A 19,943-nucleotide genomic window follows, 5' to 3' on the forward strand; every position below is an offset into this window, starting at 1 on the left:
TAAAATAAAAAATATGAATTATGCTTCTGTAATACAAAAGTTTAACCTGTAATATAAATTAAAAGATATATATAATGTCATACCTAAACATATGGGACATTGCATTGCACTTCTTTTGAATTTCTTATAGTTTAACATACACGAATTTTGCTTCTGTTTGGTCCGATGCTTCTGTTTGCTTATTGGAGGAAGAAGCATAGTTCCTATCTTTTAATTGTAGCTTATTTGTAGCTTGCTTAGTTGAGATCATTTCTATTTCGTTGAATCTATTTACTTATTGCTGTAACTGATTTCCAAGTTCACTTTGTAGCTTAATGGCACGATAACAACAAAAGATCAAAAACAAAACAATAATACCTCTTGCATCAATTTTGGGTTATTACCTGATTAATTGAAAAGAAAACGATGCCATATTAACAGAAGCACCACAAAAAAATCAAGATTATCAAACAATGACATATACACTTTCATCAAATCCTCCAGTGAAGCTATGTAATAGACCAACAACTCACCGCTCCATTCAATTAATTGAACCAAATAGGTTATTTAGTTTGTCACAGAAGTACACCGAAACTGTGTAATAAAAGAAAATTCAACACCAAGAAGGTACATTATAACACTAGGTATTGCCATCACTGGACTTTATCACTGATGAAAATCGATATGCCTATTTGTGTCTCGGTGCTCAAAATCAACTATATTTTGCTCAAAATCAACTATATTTTACCACCGATGAAAATTGATTTTCAAAATTTACTGGACTTTGCCACTGCTCATGGTGCGTGGAGGAGGGACTGGCACCGCTGGTGGAGAAGGAACCGCGCGGAGGAGAGAACTGGCGTATGATCAGAGAGAGGCGGGCGGAGGAGAGCGGCGGGTGGAGGAGAGAGGCGGGCGGAGGGAGAGGCGCCTGGTGCCGTGCTTAGGTTTGGGACTAGCAGCTGCTATCTCTTCAGATGGACGAGTTCAAATCCAGTTAAGTAACCCAATGTTTAGGTTTTAATAATTCAGTATTTCACTTAATCTTCAGCAGGGGTATTTTGGTCAATATTATAATTTGTTGAATTTTCATAATAATTTAAATTAGAAATCTGAATTTAGTGTATAAAGGTGACAATTTGCTAAATTTAATGATTTTGGAGTGGCAAATAACTAATTTCAAGTTTTGGGGTGGCAAATAACTAATTTCCAAGTTTTAGAGTGGCAAATAAAAAATTTCCCCTAGTAATTAAGATTATTGCTTTCTTCAATTTCATTTTCTTGCTCACTTATATTATTTTCATCTCTATTTTCATTTTCGGTCAAGGTGATCACATCCTGAGTATGGTTGGTTGGTAACAATACTCTATTTTGACTATTGGTAATAGGCTCACTAATCTCTTCCTTTAAAAAATAAGTTTCATTTTCATTAAAGATAACATCCCTTGACATGAACATTTTTTTATTAATTGGATCATAACACTTGTATCATTTTTGTGTGTTGAATATCCTAATAAAATAGTTTTTGTTGATGTTAAGTTAAATTTATCTTTTCTTTTTTTTATGAACAAAACACACACAACCGAAAATTCTTAGATGGTCAATATTGATTTTTAATTCTTTGGTAAAGAATTTCTAAAGGACTTTTATTTTCTAGTGTTAAGGGTTACAATTTAATTTTTCAAAGCTGTGATGTAATAGTTGAACACAATTTAACTTTCCTACAATTGACAGCCACTGTCAAAATATATATATATATATAGAGTTAGGCTGGGGTGCTATGGATAGCATAGTGGCCTCTATGCTACGGCTCAATATTCGAGTTTTCAAAATCCAAACGGTCGATCCGAACCGTTCATCTTATTCTCCATATTAATATCTGCTTGGAGACCAAATTTTACATTTTTCTGAATTGTTTTACTATTTATTAAGTATTTTACAAAATTGTTGATCCAAGGGTGGCTGCACAAAACAGTAAAACCGTTGGATTAGCGATTTTCAAAGTGGCTTAATAAATAGTAAAAAAATTCAGAAAATTATAAAATTTGGTCTCCAAGCAGATATTAATATGGAGAATAAGATGAACGGTTCGGATCGACCGTTTGGATTTTCAAAACTCGAATATTGAGCCGTAGCATAGATGCCACTATGCTATCCATAGCACCCCAGCCTAACTCTATATATATATATATATATATAAAATAAAACTAATGTGATGTCAAATTATATATTTAATTAATGTTGATTAGCGGGGCCTTATATATTTAATCCTGTCCTTTTGGGGCCTAACTTGACATGTTTAAACGGTCTAGCCAGGATAACTTTTACATGAACATTAAAAATATTATCCTGATCATTAATCCTGCGCTAGGAAAACTATTGAACGGATCAAATATGGTTGGTAAATAGAAAAACTCGGTGACAAATTATGCCGATTCTTTTTATTGCTTTTAAACATGCATACATTAATGAAATGTATGACGTAACGAAAATTATATTTACGGTAACAACACGAAAGCTGATCGATGTTGTTAATGTCCAGGTTCAAGATAGAAATGCTGATAATGCGAGCGTTCAGGTTTCAAGCAAACAGTTCTAATTTTAATAATGCGCGCTAACATTCTCATTTTCAACCTGGATGTTGATACTCTCAGTATTTGTATTAATTATTTCCGCAAATTAAGTGTCCCTTAATTATGTCATACGTATATTTAATATATTATTTTCTTTGCCATAAAAAAAATCGGAAATTTAAGGCTTATAATGGACTAAAAAGTAGCAAAACGCAGATTTAAAATTTGAATAACAATAAATTTGGGCCTAGATTGAACAAACATATCTCAATGAACCATTCAAACTGTGGGCACATCTTGATCGAACAAGTCAATAGTAAATCCTGTTATATTTTTTTAGGAAGCAAAATTAATGCATGATCGATGCAGCCTCTGCCAATTTCTCAAAATAATAATGCATGATAATGAATTGATGATGTCATTTACTTGCAATTCTATTCTAAAAGTACGAAAAAACAATTTTTGTTTTTTTAAATAATGTATTGCTCTTCCAAACTCGGTCCCAATAAATAAAATCAAGAATTAATTACTTGTCAGTGGTAGGTTTTGCATGCGGCCGTCTTCCACTTGAAATATATTAAAAGCTACATAAAGCTAACAGAGTTTCTTGTTAAAACTGAGTACAATATGTAATAAAGAAGAAATAATCTTGCTAAGGGTTAGAATATATTAAATTAAGCTATTTGCTATTCTCTTAAAGAAAAAAATTTATATCTCTAAAAGAAAATATATATATATATATATATATATATATATATATTGGAAACAAAAACGCGTTCAAAGAGAAGCATGATCACTTATAAATAATAATCAATATCCACTAAATTTGGGGCTTTTCTCTGAGGGGCCAGCAAGACTGGTCATGATCTAGCTTAAAATAAAATAAAAGGTATTATACCATATTGTTATTTTTAATTTCTTAGAGGAAATGCTTCGGAACTCCGTATTGTCCAAGCTGAAATCCTAAGTCATATTAAGCTATTAATTAGCTATATACGATGTAAAGTTCCAAAAAAAAAAATCAACCCGATTCATGCAATTCGTAATAACATTGCTTCAGTATAATAATGCAATTGTTAGAAAGTTTATGGGTAAATCCTTTTTTAATGATTGTTTATATTTTTGTTCTTATAATTAGTATTACTTTTATTTGTTCAGTTGTTTATTTTTTCGAAAGATAAAGATTAATTGTTATCATAGATATTGTGGTAAACTATGCTTTATCATTTTGATATCAAATTTTGCCAGCATATTTTTCTAAGTTAATATTAAATTATGTTCGGGATTATTGAATCCATCGAATCACCTTTATTCACTAATTTGTAGAGAGTGTAAATTTTTAACTAAAAAATAATTGGAGAAAGTTGCACAACAATAACAAAACATGAGTTATATTTTCATAATACATCAACTAATTAAGGTAATTTAAATATTTGTTAATTATTATAATTATTCGTGCTCAATTAATTAATGTTATAACCAAAAGAACTCGAATCATATAATAAGTATACAATAGCTGATACATCATTGCACAAGAAACCTTTTTATGGGTTACAGTTTAGCAAAACTCATAGATTAATCAAACAACTTGCTAGCACATGAGAATAATTCAAAATATTCACCACGGAAACACATGATAGGGAGATGTGAGGAGCACAACCTTCTTAGCTTTATAAAATACTACCTACAGTACGCTCATTTAAGATACAAAACAGGAATTAAGATACCTCTATTATCCCATCTTACCCAAAAGTGACAATTATAGGGATACTACTGCTTATCCAATGGTTTTTCTTAGTGGTGCGGTTTTACTTATTTGACCTGCTAGTTTTCTTTAATTTCCCTCCTAGATCTTTCTTCCCTTTCTTCTTCTCTCTTTTCTTTTTTATTTTTATTTTTATATTTATATTATTTTATCTCATAGAATTTTTTTGCAGCATCATTAAAAATCATGCTCTAGCAGGAAATTATGTAATATTTAATTTCTATCTTATACTCGTTGAGGATCAATAAAACCTAAAATGACCAGGGAATTTCATATATATTTGAGAAATACCAAGGTTCAACAAGGACTTTGGTTCCATATATTATGATGTGTTTCGACTTGTTTTTGATAGCTTAGATCATTCTATAGGAAGTAGAATAACAATTAATCTTTACTATGCAAAAAAAGAAGTAGTCAGTTGTAATTTATATTCAGGTGTGAGAAAAATAATTTAGTTGTTGCCTCTCATGGATTAAATTGTTACTGTACACGTTTACTGTACATGTTTATATATATTAAATTTTTGCATCATTGAAAAACAACGATTTTCAAACCATCTTAATAAATAAATAGTAAAAAAATTCCAAAAAATATTAAATTTGGTCTCCAAGCACATTTTAATATAGATTAAATATCTAATAGTTTGGATTGATTGTTTGGACTTTGAAAATTATAAAACCGAATCGTTTGTTCCGGAAGCTAGGAAAAAATATTTTGAGCTTAGCCATTCCAAGCACATTTCAATATGGAGATCATGTTGAGCAGTTTGGATCAGCTGTTAGGACTATAAAAACAAAGATATAAGTGTCAAGTAAAACAAGCATCTTACTTTGCAACTCACACCATAGCCCATCTCTCTCTCTCTCGCAAGGCATGAACCCTCTTATACATTGCACTATTGGATTTAAAGTCCAAACAACCAATCCGAACCGTTCATATTGTTCTTCATATTAATATGTGCTTGGGGACCAAATTTTACATTTTTTGGAATTTTTGTACTATTTATTAAGCAATTTTTTGTACTATTTATTAAGCTCTCTGCCAGTTTCATTAATAAAAAAACACTTTTTATTAAATTAATCTAAACTTGTTCTAACATATGGTGATCATTTAATTTACCAGAAACAGGAGCTAAAAAGTTATTTCTAAATCACTAACATATACCAGGAACAGTAGATAATGAGATGACACTATCATATTAACAGATATTGATCATTTAATTTATACTAAAGAAACTAGAAAAATGAAGAAAACATGATTTTTGTCTGGTTAGGATTCTCAAATCGGTTCATGCTTGATTATTAATAGTTCAACACAACCGTCAAGAAAATACGAAATGAGCATACGATTGGTGAGATTTTATCAGATGCCAGCCCAAAACATTAAAACAAAAAGAAGAAGAAAAATTGGGAGAGAGATTACTGAGAGCCGGGGGATTGGAGGGGGGAGCCGCTGGGTCGAGTGAAATCGCCTCCCTGTAGATGGCGTCTCGCGTGAGAGAGAAAGAGATGGGTCGGGGAGGAGTCGGACTTAGGATTTCGCTGAGAGTGACAGTGACGCCAAGAGAGGAGAGGAGAGGGGTGCGATTTAGGTTTAATCGCCTGAGAGAGAGAGCGGATCGCGTGAGAGAGAAAGAGGAGGGTCGGGTTGGGGATTGGGGGGTTTACCCCACTGGACGCCTCCAGTAAATGGAGGAGCATTCTCAAGCAATTTACCGAAAATTTTGAGTTCCCATCTGATTCATCTGCACGATTTTTAAAGCATATCTAATGGTCTGAAATGCAAAGCACAAGAGGTCTTTTGCTTTGCAAAGTAGAGTAGTCTTACTCATATATATATATATATATATAGGACCAAAAGTTGAGACAAATTTATATAATTGTGTTACGTTAATTACCGAGGAAAACATGTTTTTTCCCTTTGGATAATTCAATTACACAAGAATAAAAATCATATGATAACCATCAATTGAAAAAGGTTTGAGCTTCTATATGTTAATTCCAAAGAAAGCTTTTTATAAAAATAGGAAATTTACATGTAATTCTCAACTCAACTGCATGATTTTACTATTTAGCAAGGAATTAAACGAAGAGCACAAGGCAATTTCAGCTATAAGATGAAAATAAAAATGGGGCTAAAAGTTAGAAACAAATAAAAAATTAAAAAAGCACAACAACAATGCATGGGTACAAATCCCAGTTAAAATAGGGCTTTTAACATAAAAGAGGAATTAATTAACAAAAGCTATATAGCTAATGCAGTATTCAAATCCAACTACTGTATCAGATGTGAAATGGAGGAAAGGTGGGCGAGATGTCACTCTCACAGCTAACTTTTATATTTTTTTTATTTTAATATACTGAAATTTCTTTGCATAGTCCTTATTTTATATTCATTTATCATATTTTTATAATTTAACATCTATGTGTGCTTAGCCATTTCCTTCCCTCTCCTTTCCGTTTTCATGCACACAAGTGTATGTTATTCTAGATTAAAACGCGCTTTCAATAAGTACATATTCCGGTAATGGCCTGCTCTCTAAAATAACTTCTCAAGCTGAAAAAAATAAAAGAAAATAATTAAAAAAAATAATTGTAAAGCTGATCTTTTGGGTTCTTGGCACCACAGATCAGGTTTTAGGATAGTTCAGTCTGACAAAATAAAAAAGGTTAAATTTTTTTTTCCTGAATTCTAAGCACCAATAAGACATATCATGTTACAGTTCACGCAAGGTATAATTAGAAATTTGAGATTGCAGACGTAGGATAAATAAGTGTCATGTAAAATAGATGTTAATAATAATATCTTTTTGTAAAAATTTAAAATTTAAAAATAAAATTTTAAAAATTCACTTCATAGACCTTAGCGGTAGTGATGTAAACGGATCAGATACTGACGGATATCAATTAAATTGTATTCTTATTCGTTTTAATTTTTTAAATAGGGATAAATGCAGATATCTATTTCAGATACAAATACAGATCATATATTAAACATATACGAATACGGATTGGATATCAGTCATTTATGAATAGTGATATATATGATTATAATTTGAATAATTAAAATGTACATTCTGAAAAAAAATAATATATAAATATATCTTTTTTATTCATAAGTTAGATCTAATATTTTTCATATTAAGTTTGTTGGTTACAAGCTTGATAACATTATTTCTAATTAAGCATATAGAATAAAAATAAAAAACAATCTTGATCCATCTGCATCAACGACCATGCGACTTCATCATTTTATGAACCGGTTGCATCTTAATTTGGTTTGTACTTCCCGAAATTTTTACTAATATAAAAAAATAATTAATCAAAAACTATATCCATTCTGCACTGAAATTCGAAATCTACCCAAATTAAAATTTTTTTACTGGTTTTAAGTCAATTTTCTGAAAATATTATTCCTGATTTCAGTATTTACAAAACCAATGAAAAAATTTCCGATTTCTAGAACCAGAAATATTATTATCTGTTTCAAAGATTAGAACCGGTAGTTTTTTTACCGGTTCTATTATTACTGATTACAAAGAATTTCAATATATATGCAATTGAATGTGTTAGTCCACATCCTATTTGTTATTCTCCAAAAATGCTAGTACCCACAGTATAAAATAAAATAAAATTTATTTTTTGACACAGCAATATGTACTTGATACTAAAAAAAAAAACGAGAGAGCATGAGGTAAAGTGAAGTGATGTTTTTCAAGGTCCTAGTTGTAAATTTTTACAAGATAATTATGTACAAAGATTAGTTTTTCTCTAATGAGAAGGTCATATTCAACATTGGCCATTTTCAAATTATTCATACCGCCATCACTATTAATTAAAAAAAAAAAATTAAAAATACCATGACATATATATATTTTTTTCTAGATTGAGTTATACATGGGTACAATGACTCTTATAATTAAAAAATGTACCTTATCTTGTCCCTATTAGCCCCACTCCCCCTTTTGTTCTCCATAAAAACCAAAGTTGCCGTACCATCTCCCTTGCATTCCCTTTTGTTGTCACTAATTAATGAATCCTTTGTAGTTCCACAAAAGTTGATCAACTTTTGCTGGAAATATATATAGAGACGCTGTCAGAAAACAAGAGAAGGTGAAGGTGACAAATCAATACTAGTGAGGTCATGGATGGTTATAGTAGCAACGACTCACCGGCTCGAGAGAGCGAAGAGAGCCAAGGTGGAACATCATCACAAGATACACCTAATGAAACAAAGCCGACACACCCACTTCCCGCACCTCCCTCTCCAAATGCTAAGAGAAGGTTTGTTTACGCAAGCCATGCTCACATTTATTTCCTGATTATATGGATATAAAATTCATTTTTTTCTCATTTGCAATTTGAATGATTGATAATAGTCGGCGATCAGTTCAAAAGAGGGTGGTCTCTGTGCCGATTGTTGGAGAAGGAGCCCCACCATCGGATTCATGGGCTTGGAGGAAGTATGGTCAGAAGCCCATCAAGGGATCACCGTACCCTCGGTATGCATGTTACCTAGTCTTTAATTTGATTTTATTTCATTTTGTGATAATGAATTTGAGATGTAAGCATCACTTCTATAAATTGCACCGTGTTAATTATATAACATTTACACAAAAAAAATTAATGGAAAAAGAGAACAATTTTGATTCACTTGGGTCTTGGCGCCATGGATTCATAGCTTAGAGTACATAGTTTTGCTTCATACCAATTAATATTATGGATCAATCTAATTTCTCATGATTTGCAGCCTCAATTCTCAAAGTCAGAATTTTTTTTTAAGACCATAGCAACTTCACTTTCAAATTGCGCAGGGGATATTACAGGTGTAGCAGCTCAAAAGGATGTCCGGCACGTAAACAGGTCGAGCGTAGCCGGGACGACCCCTCCACACTTGTTGTCACCTACTCCTTCGAGCACAATCACGCATGGCCTCTCCCTAAGGGCCCAAAGAACCAAGCCCGGCCCAAGGAAGAACCAGCAGCGCCACCACCCGAACAAAGCCCGACTGAGCCCGAGGAGATACAGTTCACTGATCTCATCGGCGATGACTTCGGATGGTTCTCTAATGTGGCAGCATCCCCTTCTTCCACATCACCAACGGCCGAGTCTGACGAATATTTGTTTGGATCTTTAATTAGTGTGTCCGTGGATGATGTCACGATGATTTTACCAGCAGAAGGAGAGGGATGTCTCGGTGGAAATGGTGGTGGTAATGGTGAGGATGATGCTCTTTTTGCAGGGCTTGGAGAGTTGCCAGAGTGTGCCATGGTTTTCAGGCGCGGCAGCTGTGGTGTAGAGGCAGAGACTACTGGTTGTTGAGCAAATAGAAGAGGGTTTTTCATTAATTTTATTAATTATGCATTGAGATTACTTCACTTTTCGATCTCTTTTTCGGGTTCTTCCTTAGTTTGCTGCTTGACGTATATAAATTAAAACAGTTTTTAAGTTTTTTTTTCTCTTGAACTTGGTTATAGTTTATTGGGATTATTATTTTGTTTGGAAATTTTTTATTTATTTTGGGAGATGAATTAGATCATCGAGTTACACAAAGGAAAAGGAATCAGTCACAATTGTGATGAGATATTTTACCCTAATGAATGTGATTCTCATATAATTAATTAATGAAAGAGATAGTTTGAAGAGGCACTAATCATGTCATCACGATTGCTTAGTAGGCCTCAACTCTTGAATTGATTAGTGATATTTTCTTAAGTACTTATAAATCATGCACATCATGTTATAAAGAAAAATTTTCTTTGAAGTGTTCAAAACTCCAACAGTACCAGCTTGGATATTTTAGTACTTTTAGAATGCCCTTTTTATTTTAATTAAAACTGAGGCAACTAGCTAATGTGTCCTTATTTAGCAAAAAAAATATAAAATGGGGGATGCATTAACGGACAGTTAATGATTAATTAGGCCATAGGCATCAACAAGAAATTTAACATCCCAATATTTTTAGAGTTCATTTGTTCTTGATCTAAGGTGTTGGATTTAAATTTGAGCAAAAGCAAGAGAGAATTAGGTGTCTGAGTTTTCACAGTATACAGAGAGAAAACAAGCCTTACCCAATAGCAATAGCATCCCACATGCTGATTCCCTCCCGCACATCACGCATACTGCACGGTGCGCACGAATAAGTGAATTATTATGAAGAGTTTTGAAATTAGAATCGTACAAATTTTAAAGCAATCAGACAGAGATCATATTATCCACGCTAAAACGAGTTTTTACCTAATATTTGTACAGATATTGAGAGCGCTAGCTGTTTTAGCTCATGCATGCAAGGCACGAACAATAAAGTCAAAATGAAGAAAACATATAACTTATTATATAGTATGTGCACTGCATGAAGTCAAAACTACTCTGTCGAATCCTTACCATCGCTAACAATCTGGATATAGCATCCTAGCAAGTGCTTTCTCCGGAATATCCGTACATGTCTTGCCATTATCTTACATGCAATCGTGGTTTTATGATTGCTCCACTTGCTTGTTAAATGTTAGAGCCTATACTTTATATCAAGCATATTTTAATTTATTTGTCTTTATATATATATAGGACATGGTATCACATGATCAAACAAAACATATGAATACATGATCAAACGACGATGACAACGCTTTTCCTTGCTATACACTACAACAAAGTATCATCTACGTACCTCTCTTTTTATTAGTATATTAGATTCAAAATTCTAACAGTGAGTATTGATGTTGTTATTTTTTACAAGGGACGCATCGATCCACTAAAATTTAATATTATATTTTTCAGTAATTGTTAGAAAAATAATATCAGAATTTTACATGGCGTGAAGAAAATTAGATTGACTGTTAAGATTTCGTGTTGAATTTTGAATTTTAAATTATAAACAAAAAAGGGAGATTTTGATAACTCTTTTACAAAAAAAATTACGACATCCGAATTCTCGTCTTTAGATTGGTGAGAGTTGTCACACTCACTTCTAATTCTACCTTATGTTCTTATTATACCAAATTCCCACCCAGAAGCTGTGATTAAAATGAAGAAAATGTAAAGCAATTATATATGTTTTAATTCTCGCAGTGGTATTAAAACACTATACAAAATCTATATAATGCTCGGTTATTGAAAATACCAGAACAAAAACCTGTACTGACATTGGTTGCTGATATAACCATCGTTTATGACACTTCATGATGAAAGCATTTCGCTTTATAAAAATAATTTTATGTTAGAATTAAGATCATTCTGTTTTCTTTAAGGAACTGTTTATTACTAGATAAGAAGATATTCTAGAAAGAGATACCCAAAGAAAATTGGGACGAGCAAACCCACAGACTAGGAAATTATATGATTGACTAAATAACATGTTAACATCATTCCACAGACATCATTGTTCTTTTCATAAGAATTGACAATGACAATATAGAAATCTTCAAAATATCTCCGAAGACAAAAAGAAATAGTAACATGAGATATTACCAGATAAGTAAATATATATATATATATTACGATCACATATTATATTCAATCTGATATCTCCCTCAAGGCTTGAGGAAAAAGTATGAATGTATGATACTAACCATTAGATATTATATTCTGTTACGCTGCCTTGAATTTGTTTCCTTCCCTCTTTCTCTGTCTTTTTTTTTTATTTCTGGAACAAAAAAAATTGATTATTTTAACTACTGATTACTCTCATTCGGCCACTAACGATCAAGGGAAAAATGAAGTGTAATTTTATTTTCAATTTTTTATCAGCAAGTGAAATGGAGTATTAATATAACATTGCATGTGTAAATACTCTCGTATACCCTGAAGAGAGTATAGCAATAACTTTTTCTAATACATCTATTAAATCGAGAAAAGATATTCGGTTACAAGATAAAAAATAATATTTCACTAGATGGAAGTTTCACGTGTAAAACTGGCCCTTCAACGAAATCACATCTCCTTACCAAGAATACATGAAAGAATCATCCCTCCCCAGGAGAAAAATAACGGAGTAAAAGAAGCTTTTTAATTAAAAAAAAAAATACAAGTCTATGCCTTTGATAGGAACTTCCATGTTCCATTTGTTTTTAATATTTGATTGTTTGATCGCTGACAAAACCTGTCAAATTTACATTATATTCAGGTGTAGATAAGATTTCAACTTTTTCTTGTTAGCCATTTCAAAATAATAAATATCAACCATAGCTCCTTTGAACACAGAGGTATCCCATTTAATATAACAAATTGAAATCTTTTAAAAATACATCCCCAATTCTTTCTAGACATTCCATAACCAACTTTTACAGGTGGTACAAAAAAGCTCTCATTCATACAAATCCAAATCCTAATCACAGATTCCCTGTAAAGCCCTTGTTACGAGTCACTAACATGTGGGTCACTGCAACACTTAAAACATGCTTCATAAATAATAAAAGCTTTGGAAACTCAATCGTTAGTGACTTATAAGAGGGAGTGTGTCAGGGAACCTGTAGCAGAGATTTTAAACTTTATTGTCAATGGTATTGTTGGAACATACAAAAAAGTTTCTAATAAGGGAAAAAAATGAATTTTAGTGAATGTCGCTTAATTATAACCCACATTTCTGGAAGGTTAACCAAGTTCAATAATTTGCCTTCCGATGGGCCAAATCTGTTTCTTTTTTGGGAAATTATGTTGCTCCTTGTGTGCTCTTTAGTCCTTGTGCATCTCTTCTGACATGCAATGCTAAGTCAGTAACAAAATATTAATTAAAACCTTTGCAATGTTTTGACTAGGTACTACACTTGCCAAAAACTCGTGCATAAATGTTTTTCGACACCATCAAGTGTTCTTTAGAATTGTGCTTTCAATTAATGAAAAAGTAATAGCTTGGCTAATAATATTATAAACATACTTTAGATGAAAGGTGGATCCTGTGATCTGATTATGACAAACAAAAACTAGAGGGAATCCAGTAGGTAAATTTACTGAGTGACAAATTTAAAACACAAGGACCTGGCATGATATTACCAAAATAAAGTTACAAAGATAGATTTCATACCTGAAAAAGAGTAGTAGTGAGCATAAATAAACAATTATCATTAAACCGAGGGGCAAACATTATTATTTGCTCATGGTTGACGACAAATAGAAGTTCCAGAATATGGAGCATGACGACATAAATGCAACTCGAGTAGACAGAGGGACCACCCTGAAAAACATTGAAATATAAAATGTCGGTACTTCTAAATTTTATTCACACTGGTATAAATTGTACTAAATTCATTAAAATTTGCAAATAAACACCAAGTATTTGTTGTGACAAAGAAAAGATAAATTCATTAAAAGAAGTTCCCTAGTTTGATATAGATGCCAAGCCTTATGTTACCAGGTAGATTGATTTTGCTAATATAAAAATCATTATGCAAATTTCAGTTTTTTTTTAGAAGAAATTGTAGGTATGTTTTGCAATACTGAGAAGGGTTATGCATGATTTGCAAAAAAGTGGTAAACCACCAAATACAGTTTGTTAGAATTAGTAGAATAAAATATTTGAAATTGCAAGTGAAAAGAGAGTTACCCAAAGTTCAGCACTGAAACTGGGATCCAAAACCTAAAACCTGCAGCAGCCCATAAAAATTTGATCATGTAAAATGATTCCTCTTTACTAGGGTTCAAATGCCTCGTGTCTTTCATGTCACTCGTGAGTAATGCTCACATCCTTATCTCCGTTTTCAAAATCCAAATATTAAAATGTGCTTGGAAACCCAATTTTACATTTTATGGAAAAAATTTACTACTTTTTTAGATAGGTACAAAATCGCTGTTTTTGGATGGTCCAGAAACAGTGATTTTGTACCTATCTAAAAAAATAGTATAAAGTTTCCAAAAAATATAATATTTGATATCCAAGCACATTTTAATATGGAGATTTTGTTGAGCGGTTTAGATCAATTGAACTTTGAAAACGGAGATAAGAATGCGAGGCACGAAAGGCATGAGGCATTTGAACCCTCTTCTTACTACAGATCATCCTAATATAATTTCATAGTGTACCATAAAGAAGGGTAGGAAGTGCATCCTTCTGATACTTGGAGGGTAAATCGGACAATTTCCCCAGCCACAAATTATTCCATGCAAAAATAATCGCAATAACACATGGACCAAGTACAATCTGGTTTAGTATAACCTGAGAAGAATGAGAAAATAATTTAGAACAATCCACAAATTAGAACGCAGTGAAAACTGATACTTTCATCAAACTTTTCAGATTTTTAAAATATTTCCAGGTGACATATGTTATTTTCCCTTTTCTCAAGTCCTGCTAGGTTATGAGAGTAGTTAGAGAAATCTGGAAAGATTTGTCACTTTCTTAAACTTAAAAGCATTAGGTCTGACATTCTTTCTACGTTTCTCAAGACTATAGCTTATTGTTCAAGTTATTTATATAAACTTAGATCGATATACCTTTTTATCATTCAATTTGGGGTAAAAAGTGGTAGTCACAAGAAAAAAGGATAAATTCTTACAATTTGCAACGAGTGATCGATATACCTTTCCAACACACTAACGTAATGCTAGCTGGTATTGAATAGCTTCAAAAGACGCAAAATGTTGGTATTACACTGCCATAAAAATTGGTACCGCTTGCAAATACAATAAATCAACAGTTGTCAGTTGTGATGCCCCATAATTAATCCAAAATATAGGTTCTTTACCTTTACTGAGATGTTAACAAATGATGGCTGGGGCATGCATCTGTCAAGAATCTGATACCAGGCATATGAACCAGGTCCATAGAGAAAAAGCCCATATGATGTCATGCGCAATGCACGGAGCCAATCATGGTCTGACAAAAGAATTGAAGCTAGCTCCTGCATTATTAAAAGATTAAAAAAAAATATTTAAGAAGAAAAAGATGAAGAAGGCCAATTTTTGAAACCATCAAACAAAGAGATCATATATACAGAACCATATCTGGCATCAGACTTCTAACCATATTAAAAAACTTCTACCAGAGGTTATTTTTTTATTGCAAAGGAGATTGAGATATTTGCATATTGCATCCAACCTGACATTGTGTGTAATGGTCACATAAATAGGTAAAACCAAAATAGGTGAAGTTCAACTAAAGCCAAAACAGGTAAAACTGAATTTATCGTCACAGTAATACAAAGGAATGGATCTGGTTGAATTGATGAGAAAGAAATTAAATGGCAATTCAAATTTTTTTTGCTCAAGTAAAGTAAACAATAAATAAATGAAACAAAATTACAGTAAGCTACCTTGCCCTCGTCTTCAGCATCACCGCTGTTCTTACGCCACCTGTCGAATTTATCACGGAACTGAGCGATGGTGTCACCGGTCAAGGTGAGAGACGCGGCGGTGGCGGCCTGCTTATACGGAAATTGGAACCTTTCCTTTGAGACATATACCGAATCCGACGAAGGAGACGACGAATTGGAGCGCTTTGATCTCTTCTTCTTATTGCCTCGACCTCCATTTGGGGGTAAATTCCACCATAGCCCCCAAAGTCGAAGCACACCCATCTGAGAGAGCGCCGAGAGATAGAGAGACGCCCGAGAGAAGAGTGAGTGAACGCAGTTCGAAGTAGGTTTAGCGCCGTTACATTTTTTTTAATTTAGATTTTTTATTTTTTTCTCGTTGTGTTTGCGCGAGATATTTAGGAAATCATATTTAGAATATTTCTGTTAGATTCTAACCGTCCGATCAGAATTCGCACGAATATAGAGGAGCCCCATGCATTCCAACTCGGACCGTATTGGCCCAGATTATGATCAGACGGTTTGGATGTGAACAGAAATATTCTGTTACCTCAAAAGGATATGGATTCATCATTCATTCGGTACTAATGGGCCATAACAAGTGAAAGCCCAACAGGTAAGATTTAAAAATAGCCCAGTATAGTGTCAAACGAGTAAATTAGTCTTGCATGAGCCAGCTGCCTATTGGGTAAAGATTGAAGCCTGTACAAGACCGAAGACTTGGAATTCTTTTTTTCTTATTTTACTTTGGAAATGCAGTTTAATCATTTCATTCGCAAAAAAAGCATCCGAGTAGATGGTATATGTATGCGCAAGAAAATGATGATCAGTTAAACCATTTCAGTAGGTTTGCATTTTAACATACGAATTGTATTATATTATTGGTAGGTTGAAACTCAGATCGACATAAATTGATAACCACTGTTAGGTTTGGAGGCTCCACAAAATTAGCATGCTAAGTTTCAGTATATTAATTTGGCATATCGAGTGAGTATATTAATATTGGTATTGAAATTCTAGATAAATAATTTGGTAAAAGTTAATATAAAAAATGTAAAATGCAATTTGTTCACAACTAAGGCAATTTCGAAGGGCCCAGAAAGAGATGAATATCCTACAATTGTAAGTACAAGCCAATAATTTGTCAGCGTGTAAGGTAACCAATAACCCCATTAATTTCTCAAGCAATATAAAAATTTCAGCGAAATGGCCACACTTCCTCAAGACTCTACTATGGCTTCCTCAAGAGAACTTGTGTGCACTGTTGAGGAAAATTATTGGGGAACATATATAAAAGCTATGATGGAATGAAAAAACTTAGACGAAAAATAAAAGGGTGGGCAAAAAATTTTTATGGCCAACGAAAAAGAGAAAAAACCCTCCTTCAAAATAGATTACATGCCCTCCAGAAAATAAAAGAGGAAAGAGACTATACCCCTCAAGAAGAAGAAATTTGGATTCAAAGTAACAATAGATTAGAAGAATTGTTCCAAGAAGAAGAGGACCACTGGAGACTGAGATCTAAACAATTATGGCTGGAGGGGGGTGATGCTAACACTAAATATTTTCATAAAATTGCTTCACATAGATCTAAGAAAAATCAAATCAATAGTTTAATGATAGATAATACTCTTACTCATAATATGGTAGAAATTAGGCATCACATAGTGGATTACTACAAAGATTTATTAGGAAATTCTGGTCTTAAATATGGTCATTTGGATACAAATTTTTGGGATGAGCGGGATAAACTCACTAGCATAGAACAATGGGAATTAGAACAACATTTTAGTGAAGAGGATCTTAAGAATGCAGTTTTTGCTTCTGATCCAAATGGGGCACCAGGCCCAGATGGATTCACATTTAAATTCTATCAATTTTTTTGGAATATAGTTAAAAATGATCTTATGATTCTCGTACATTTTTTCTATGAAAATAAATTAAATCTGCATAGGATAAATAGGTCCTGCATCTGCCTTATACCAAAGGAAAAAGATGCCAATAATATTAAGAAATTTAGACCAATTAGTCTAGTTAATTGTAGTTTTAAGATACTTTCTAAATTACTTACTACTAGATTAGATATAGTTATAGATAGACTTATTGATCATAGTCAAGCCGCCTTTATTAAGAATAGGTATATCTTAGATAACGTGATTCTTAGTCAAGAAATCTTACATTCTTGTCATACTACAAAACAATCTGGTGTAGTGATTAAAATAGATTTTGAAAAAGCATATGATAAGATAAATTGGGAATATCTGCTAGAAATAATTCATGGTAGGAACTTTGGTAGTAGATGGATTCAATGGATCACTCAATGGCTTCAAAGCTCCCAATCTTGTCTGAATATTAATGGGGATCTGAGTCCTTATTTCTATTGTAAACGGGGGGTTAGGCAAGGGGATCCATTATCCCCTTTCTTATATATTCTAGCTGCAGATTCATTGAGTAAAATATTTTCTAAGGGTAGGCTTGCTAATGTTATCCAAGGTTTAGGTCCTCAATATGTAGACAATAGGGCCCTTACTAATTGCCACTATGCAGATGACACGATTCTTTTCTTGGTAGCTCAAGAAGACAATGTGGAAGCTGCATGGTGGGCTATGTTAGCCTTCGAATCCATTTCTGGAATAAAAGTTAATTATGACAAAACGGAGATGTTTCCTTTACATATAGATACTAAGTCAGATCTTAATCAATTGTTTAGATGCTCCTGGGGTACATTCCCAATGAAGTATTTAGGGCTTCCATTACATTATAAAAAACTGCAGATTTCTGATTGGTCCTTCCTCATAGATAAAGTAGAAAGTAGATTGCAACTTTGGAAAAGTTCTATGTTGTCAATAGGAGGTAGACTTACACTGTTGAATTCAATCCTTTCTGCTATTCCACTATATGCTCTTTCAATTTACAAAGTTCCTATTACTGTTATTAAGTTGATAGATAAAATTAGGAGAAGATTTATGTGGCAAGGTAATTCCAAGAGAAAAAATACATCCTTTTAGATTGGTATACCTCTCGGTTAGCTAAACACTTTGGAGGGTTAGGAATTCTAGATCTTAGACAAATGAATATTTCGCTCTTACTTAAATGGTGGTGGAAACTTAAGAATAATGAATATGTTGGCCTTTGGAAAACCCTTCTCATACACAAATATATCCGAAACCGCACAATTTATCTTTCTCCCTTTTGGTCTTCTCTAAATAAAATTAGTCATATTGGCGACATGAGCTCTTCGTATACCCCTGGCTTACAAACTCAAATTAGGTTTTGGTTAGATCAGTGGTATCAAAATTGCACCCTCTCAATCAAATATTATTCTTTATTCTCTAAATATATTAATAAAACAGTAATGTTAGCTGATGTTACACACACTCAAGGGCAGATTTTGAAATTTAGAACCGAATTGATAGGTGTAGATTATAAGGAATGGTTAGAATTGCTTGCAATTGTTAGTGCTACTTCTTTCACTTTGCCCTACGACAAGATAGATTGGAGATGGGACAATTCAGGGAAGTTCTCAACTCACTCAATTTATACTATTCTAAACTTTGGAGGGTATCAACCAACTAATGCTATGGTCTGGTGGCAATTACCAATACCCCCTAAAATAAGGATCTTCATGTGGTTAGTTACACACAATCTAATTCTGACCAAAGATAACCTTACTAAAAAAGGTTGGACAGGTAACACTCGGTGCCATATATGTGGTCAGCCTGAAACAGTAGATCATTTATTCTTACAATGTGATTTAGCTCAACAGGTTTGGTTTTGGTTAGAGAAAAGTCAAGAAGTAATGCACCTTTGGCACAACTGGGATAGTTTGATTCAGTTTGCTTACTCCCTTACTCTTGTGAATCGAACAGGTTTTCTAATTGTTTTAAGTGCTGTTACATGGTCTCTTTGGAAAAATAGAAATGAAATGTGTTTTAATAATGCTCCAGTTAAAACAGCTAGAACAATGATTATGCTGATAAAATCTTTATGCTTGTATTGGATAGGTATGCTGAAGAAGAAGACCAAAGAATCGGTTGAAGAGTGGCTACCCATCGTTGAGGATGCCATTCCACTTAGTCAGTTCATGCCTCTATCCATGGTAGTGCACCAACCTCCTGCTGAGGGCTCCGATGCCACTTGATGGCAGATGAAAAAAGATTCACCATTTTGCTCTATTTATCTAGTTTACCTTAGCCCCCTCATGAGTGGCTTAGTTTTAGCTAATCTGAACTATTTTTGGACTTTAGCTCTAGTTTTATTATGGTTGTTGTATGAACTATTTGTTGTTTTTGTAGCTTGATACTATCTACTCTCAGTTGAGGTGTTCCCTGTTTGGAGGGCACACTAAGACTATTTTTGTAATTATCCAATTTCAGTAATATGA

General features: G+C 33.0%; 2 protein-coding genes across 11 annotated transcripts; one reads left to right on the forward strand and one right to left on the reverse strand.

Annotated features, from left to right (window-relative positions):
* The first annotated feature begins 8,156 nt into the window (after window positions 1-8,156).
* On the forward strand, window positions 8,157-9,941 carry LOC144546969 (putative WRKY transcription factor 65). Its single transcript, XM_078295564.1, has 3 exons — window positions 8,157-8,600; window positions 8,696-8,818; window positions 9,131-9,941. The coding sequence occupies exons 1-3, from the start codon at window positions 8,461-8,463 to the stop codon at window positions 9,636-9,638; spliced, it is 771 nt and encodes a 256-aa protein (XP_078151690.1). The 5' UTR covers window positions 8,157-8,460; the 3' UTR covers window positions 9,639-9,941.
* Window positions 9,942-11,810: 1,869 nt separating this feature from the next.
* On the reverse strand, window positions 11,811-15,897 carry LOC144546857 (Peroxisomal membrane 22 kDa (Mpv17/PMP22) family protein). Of its 10 annotated transcripts, none has more exons than XM_078295437.1 (7): window positions 15,560-15,890; window positions 14,993-15,148; window positions 14,331-14,463; window positions 13,855-13,894; window positions 13,336-13,485; window positions 12,894-13,019; window positions 11,811-12,414 (listed from the first exon to the last, which is right to left on the reverse strand). In XM_078295437.1, exons 1-5 carry the CDS (start codon window positions 15,821-15,823, stop codon window positions 13,398-13,400), a joined length of 681 nt encoding a protein of 226 aa, XP_078151563.1. In that variant the 5' UTR covers window positions 15,824-15,890; the 3' UTR covers window positions 11,811-12,414; window positions 12,894-13,019; window positions 13,336-13,397. The 10 variants fall into 10 exon arrangements, with proteins under 10 accessions (XP_078151563.1, XP_078151567.1, XP_078151564.1 ...); XM_078295438.1 differs by lacking the exon at window positions 11,811-12,414 and adding an exon at window positions 12,519-12,781 and having other exon boundaries at window positions 12,894-13,003; XM_078295439.1 differs by lacking the exon at window positions 11,811-12,414 and adding an exon at window positions 12,519-12,781 and having other exon boundaries at window positions 12,894-13,006.
* Between the last annotated feature and the right edge of the window lie 4,046 nt (window positions 15,898-19,943).

The sequence above is a fragment of the Carex rostrata genome, chromosome 30 (genome assembly GCF_964058835.1).
Source record: "Carex rostrata chromosome 30, lpCarRost1.2, whole genome shotgun sequence".
Taxonomy (NCBI): Eukaryota; Viridiplantae; Streptophyta; class Magnoliopsida; order Poales; family Cyperaceae; genus Carex; species Carex rostrata.

What these genes read in the sequence shown, in the direction of transcription:
- LOC144546969 (XM_078295564.1), top strand. Translation starts at nt 8,461, where the DNA reads ATGGATGGTTATAGTAGCAACGACTCACCGGCTCGAGAGAGCGAAGAG. An exon ending in TCTCCAAATGCTAAGAGAAG is followed by an intron (nt 8,601 to 8,695) that starts GTTTGTTTACGC and finishes GATTGATAATAG; the next exon opens with TCGGCGATCAGTTCAAAAGA. An exon ending in AAGGGATCACCGTACCCTCG is followed by an intron (nt 8,819 to 9,130) that starts GTATGCATGTTA and finishes CAAATTGCGCAG; the next exon opens with GGGATATTACAGGTGTAGCA.
- LOC144546857 (XM_078295441.1), bottom strand. Translation starts at nt 15,823, where the DNA reads ATGGGTGTGCTTCGACTTTGGGGGCTATGGTGGAATTTACCCCCAAAT. An exon ending in ATGCTGAAGACGAGGGCAAG is followed by an intron (nt 15,149 to 15,559) that starts GTAGCTTACTGT and finishes TTAATAATGCAG; the next exon opens with GAGCTAGCTTCAATTCTTTT. An exon ending in GTTTCAGTGCTGAACTTTGG is followed by an intron (nt 13,486 to 13,854) that starts GTAACTCTCTTT and finishes AATGTTTTTCAG; the next exon opens with GGTGGTCCCTCTGTCTACTC.